The sequence below is a fragment of the Pteropus alecto genome, unplaced genomic scaffold (assembly GCF_000325575.1).
Source record: "Pteropus alecto unplaced genomic scaffold, ASM32557v1 scaffold164, whole genome shotgun sequence".
NCBI lineage: Eukaryota > Metazoa > Chordata > Mammalia > Chiroptera > Pteropodidae > Pteropus > Pteropus alecto.
The window spans coordinates 20,779,709-20,783,713 of NW_006439568.1; the positions used below are offsets into that span (position 1 = coordinate 20,779,709).

General features: G+C 48.3%; 1 protein-coding gene across 6 annotated transcripts in view; it reads left to right on the forward strand.

The window, feature by feature from the left end:
* Nucleotides 1–3,508, forward strand: part of NCALD (neurocalcin delta) — a 382,331-nt gene extending 378,823 nt beyond the window's left edge. For all 6 annotated transcript variants that reach the window (XM_015593057.2, XM_025050121.1, XM_015593058.2 and 3 more), the window contains one exon: nucleotides 829–3,508. In XM_015593057.2, the coding sequence (XP_015448543.1) occupies nucleotides 829–926 (98 nt within the window). In that variant the 3' untranslated portion in view covers nucleotides 927–3,508. The remainder of the gene's footprint in view (nucleotides 1–828) is intronic.
* The last annotated feature ends 497 nt before the right edge of the window (nucleotides 3,509–4,005 follow it).

The following is a 4,005-nucleotide window of genomic DNA, read 5'->3' on the forward strand; positions in this document are numbered from 1 at the left end:
TGTGGCATCTATTTTGCGGAGAGAGAGGGGTGCAAGTTCTCTCTCAGGCAGCTCCTGCCAAGAGACAGAGAGAGCGAAGCTGAGCGGGAAGGCCCAGCAGCTCCCCCGAAGGAGAGGCCCTTCTGGAAGCAGAGGAATGGGGGAGAGGCGCCCCCCCACCCCAATAATTTGACAGGGAGACCTTCAGGAAGGGAATTCCATGCCTGCTCCAGCTCACTCAAGAAGGGAAAGAACACCGGGTCAGAGGCGATCCCAGGGGGCCCAGGCACCCTCTGCCAGCCTGTCAGAGTAGGAGGAAAGTGCCCCGATGACTCAAGGGGTCCACCAGGACACCCCTCTGCCTCCCGAACATTCCCCTTTTTTCTCCTTCCTTCAGATGAAGGTGCAGCTGTCTTCACCTGCTGTCCAAAAGAAGGAGTCCCCCCCAGATATCTGTTCAGCGGCTCCCAGTGACACCATGGGAACCGCCCCTTTGCTGGGAGAATCCAGCTGTCTCATAAAGGCTCGGGGCCATTTGTTCCACAAATACTGAGTGAGTCCATCCAGGGCACCTGCATCCGGAAGAGCCAGCAGGGCGGGGGCCATGTCAGGGCCACCCAGCACCATGCCAGGTGGACGTGTAGTGGGCTCTCAGGGAGCAGGAGCCATGCCAGGTGAACTAAACCCTGAGCCACGAGTCTCACATCAGAAGGACAGAGTGTGAGCGTCACCGCAGGTGTGGGACCTTGGGGACAAAGGGAGCTGAGGCCGCTGCCAGGAGGCCATAGGAAGAGTGTAAGTTCATGTAGCTGCCACCGGCCGCTGCTCACCCACCCTCTTGCCTTCTAGGAAAACTGTCCCTGGAAGAGTTCATCCGAGGGGCCAAGAGCGACCCGTCCATAGTGCGCCTCCTGCAGTGTGACCCCAGCAGCGCCGGCCAGTTCTGAGCCTGTACCCCACGAATCATAGAGCTGCTTGTGTCCCCCTTTGGTTTCTCTTTTTAACATTTTCTTTTTTGCCAAACGATATTGACGGCGACGCTGTTCCCTGTGCGGTCAGACGCGCCTTCCTCCGTGACGCCTTCAGCTTCTCTTGTCGTGGACGCTTCGTGGGAATGCCCAGAGCATGGACAGTGCTGTCGTGCACAGATGTTGTGGTGTTCGTTGTTCTGATGATTTTTGATCATTATTATTATGATTTTCTCTTGATTCTAATGTCTCTGTTTCAAAACCGAAGACTCGGGGAGGCAGGAACGTGAAAACCAATCCAGTGCAGTGATTCTATTGCGAGCTTCAAGGGGCTTGCTTGAAAAATGAAACTCCCCTGGGTCTGCTGTCATACGTGCCCTAGGAATGGCGTCACCGAATTCGGGATCCCCAAAGACAAGGAACCCTCTGGGGCTAGGCTATTAAAAGGATGTGGGGGATTCCGCTCGCAGGCCCTCTCCACTCTCTTCCCCAGCAGGCTGTAGTTTCTAAGCTGTGAACATTTCAAGGCAAATTAATAGTGGAGACGGAAAAGATGGTTCAGTTATTTTTTCAGAGGTTTACACTAGTCGAGCTAAGATGAGTTTCTTTGGAAATTAAACACAAATGGTAACATATTTCAAGACCAGACCCATCTTGTTGCCTCTTGTGATTTAAAAGAAAAAAAAAAAAAAAAAAGAATGCTGTATATAAAATATTGGGTATTGCAGACCAAATTAAGTGTTTTGCCTTGTTTAAATGAAATGCATGTTTAGTGAGCACTAATCCAATCTTATTACAGAAGACTGTATCTAGTAGCTTATTGTGAAGTAAGCCAACTATAATGAATGTTTATGTCTTGTTTTAAAGTCATATCTGTCTTTGCACAAATGCACCAATCAACAGGTATATTTTATATATTCCAGAAAAGTACAAAATAACCATGACTAGGGCCCAAACTTAATTTTGAATGTTTTTCCAGAGTAGCTGTGCCTGGAGAATAGAATCAGGGCAGGTTTATGTGGAACACATCACCTGGAGCACCAGAAAGTGGATATTTATGAGAGATGTGAAGTGATGATTTGCCCACACAGCCCAGCAGCTCATTGGCAGTATTACACTGGAGGTGTGGTGCTGTTCTGAGCAGATCAATATTCTGTAGCCACCCTTTCCCACCACCAAAAAAAAAAAAAAGAAAGAAAAGCTGAAATTCTCAGGACTTCCCAGTGGTTTAACCCACATGAATTGTTAGGGAGTCATATTTGCACTATTGACTTTCCATGCCCCCAGTGGCCCTGCAGAGTCAGAGGTTGAGCAATCATCTGATTCGTCATGAAGTAGGCTTGGGCAAGTGCATCTGTGATTTCCGAGGCCCTCTCTGGGGTATCTGGAAGTGTTTTCCCTCACGGTGTTCTTTGAATGTCAATTTCTATTTCCAGAAGGGATGACCCAAATCTGAGTTGCCATTCAGTCTGGTGACCTCATACACACTAATTTGAATTAAAAGTTTATAAGGAAGTTCATATTTTCATAAGCAGTAAGGCATGAGGAACCCCCAACACTCAAGGATGTAGATGGGAAGAGCTTGCCCCAAGAGAGGACAGAGAGGTCCCCACTGGTTCTGTTGCTTCCACACTGCTTCCTGCAAACCGAGAACCACAGAGAGATGGACAATATAACCACGAGGAAGATGATGTTGAGCTCATTCTAATCTCTAGATTCCTGGGTCTTCCCTAAGTTCATTTTAACAAGTAGCAAAAACCCAAATTTGTATTGTTGACCAAAATGGACCAACTTTGCAGGGTGAAATTTCGAGACCTGAACATGGTAAAATAATCTTAATCTTCCTCCAAGTGTGTTTCTCATAGTAGTTTTATATTGAGACTTGTCAAGTTCCTCCATGGGCCAAGTGGTAAACTCTGGTTTTCAAAAAATAAGGAATTACCCTAAGACATGGAGTGCAGAATAGGTGAAGAGACGCAGTGCCTCCATGGACAGTGTTCAGATGTATCCCACTTTTTCCTGCTCTTGACTGAAGACCTAATTCCTCCTTTTAGTTCTCCTTAGATAGGGGTGTCACTTAATGTTTGGGAAACCCACCTGGGCTCTGCCCGAGGCCATGACACCTTGGAGAGCCAGACTCACTCCTTTCCCCAGATCCTAGAGCTGGAGTGAGGCAAAGAGAAGAGGGTCTTCAGCTGTTTAGGAAAGAACACAGAGCCAGATGCATGGCCAACAAACACCGACGCACAGGTGTATGGAAGTCGCCCTGGTCCTGGCCTGCTGTTGACCCTGTCTGTGTTTTCTCCAGGGTTGTTTTGCTTTTTCTCCTCGTTCCCAGGAAGGTCTTTGTGTGTCTAATCCAATGCACTCAAGTTTGGCCAAGGGACTATGCAGCACCCAGAAGGCTGGATGCTTAAAGGTTAATGTCACTCCCGTGCTGGGCTGTTCATTGTCTTTGTTGTGTTGAGGGACCTCTGTAATGGAGTCTGTTCTGTCTGAAATCAAACCAGCCTGTGATGTTCAAGGGATTGGAATAAAGTGGCTTACAACTTGAAGGATGAGACAGAGTGGTTGACTGTTCTTACTCTTGTTTAGGGGACGGGGAAGGGATGCCGAGGGTGCTGTCCCATCCATCCATCTGCCCCAGGGGGCACTTGCCAAAATAGAATTTTACAATATCTATATTTATAAATCCAATCATATGGAGTGGCCCGTATATCAGTTGACATTGTGTCACTATAGCTTGGCAGTCAAGCATGTTGATTGTTTAGTACGATTGTCTGAGATGTGAGGTTTCTAGGCCTAACTGGCTGCTCCGGCTGACTCTGTGCCTGAGTGAGGGTCCAGGGGCCAATACTGGTCTCCTCCTGGGGAGATACGAGAGGCCGCTGAGTCCCAAGCTCCATCCAAAAGCATCCTGGGTCTGTACTTGGGCTCTTTACTTCTGTCCCCTCGTGGCTTACACTTTCTTCTCACCTCTTCTCCTTCCTCACCTGGAGCTGCGAACTAGTTTAAACATTAGGTGCAATGGAAGGAGAAACTGGGGCAACGACCTCTT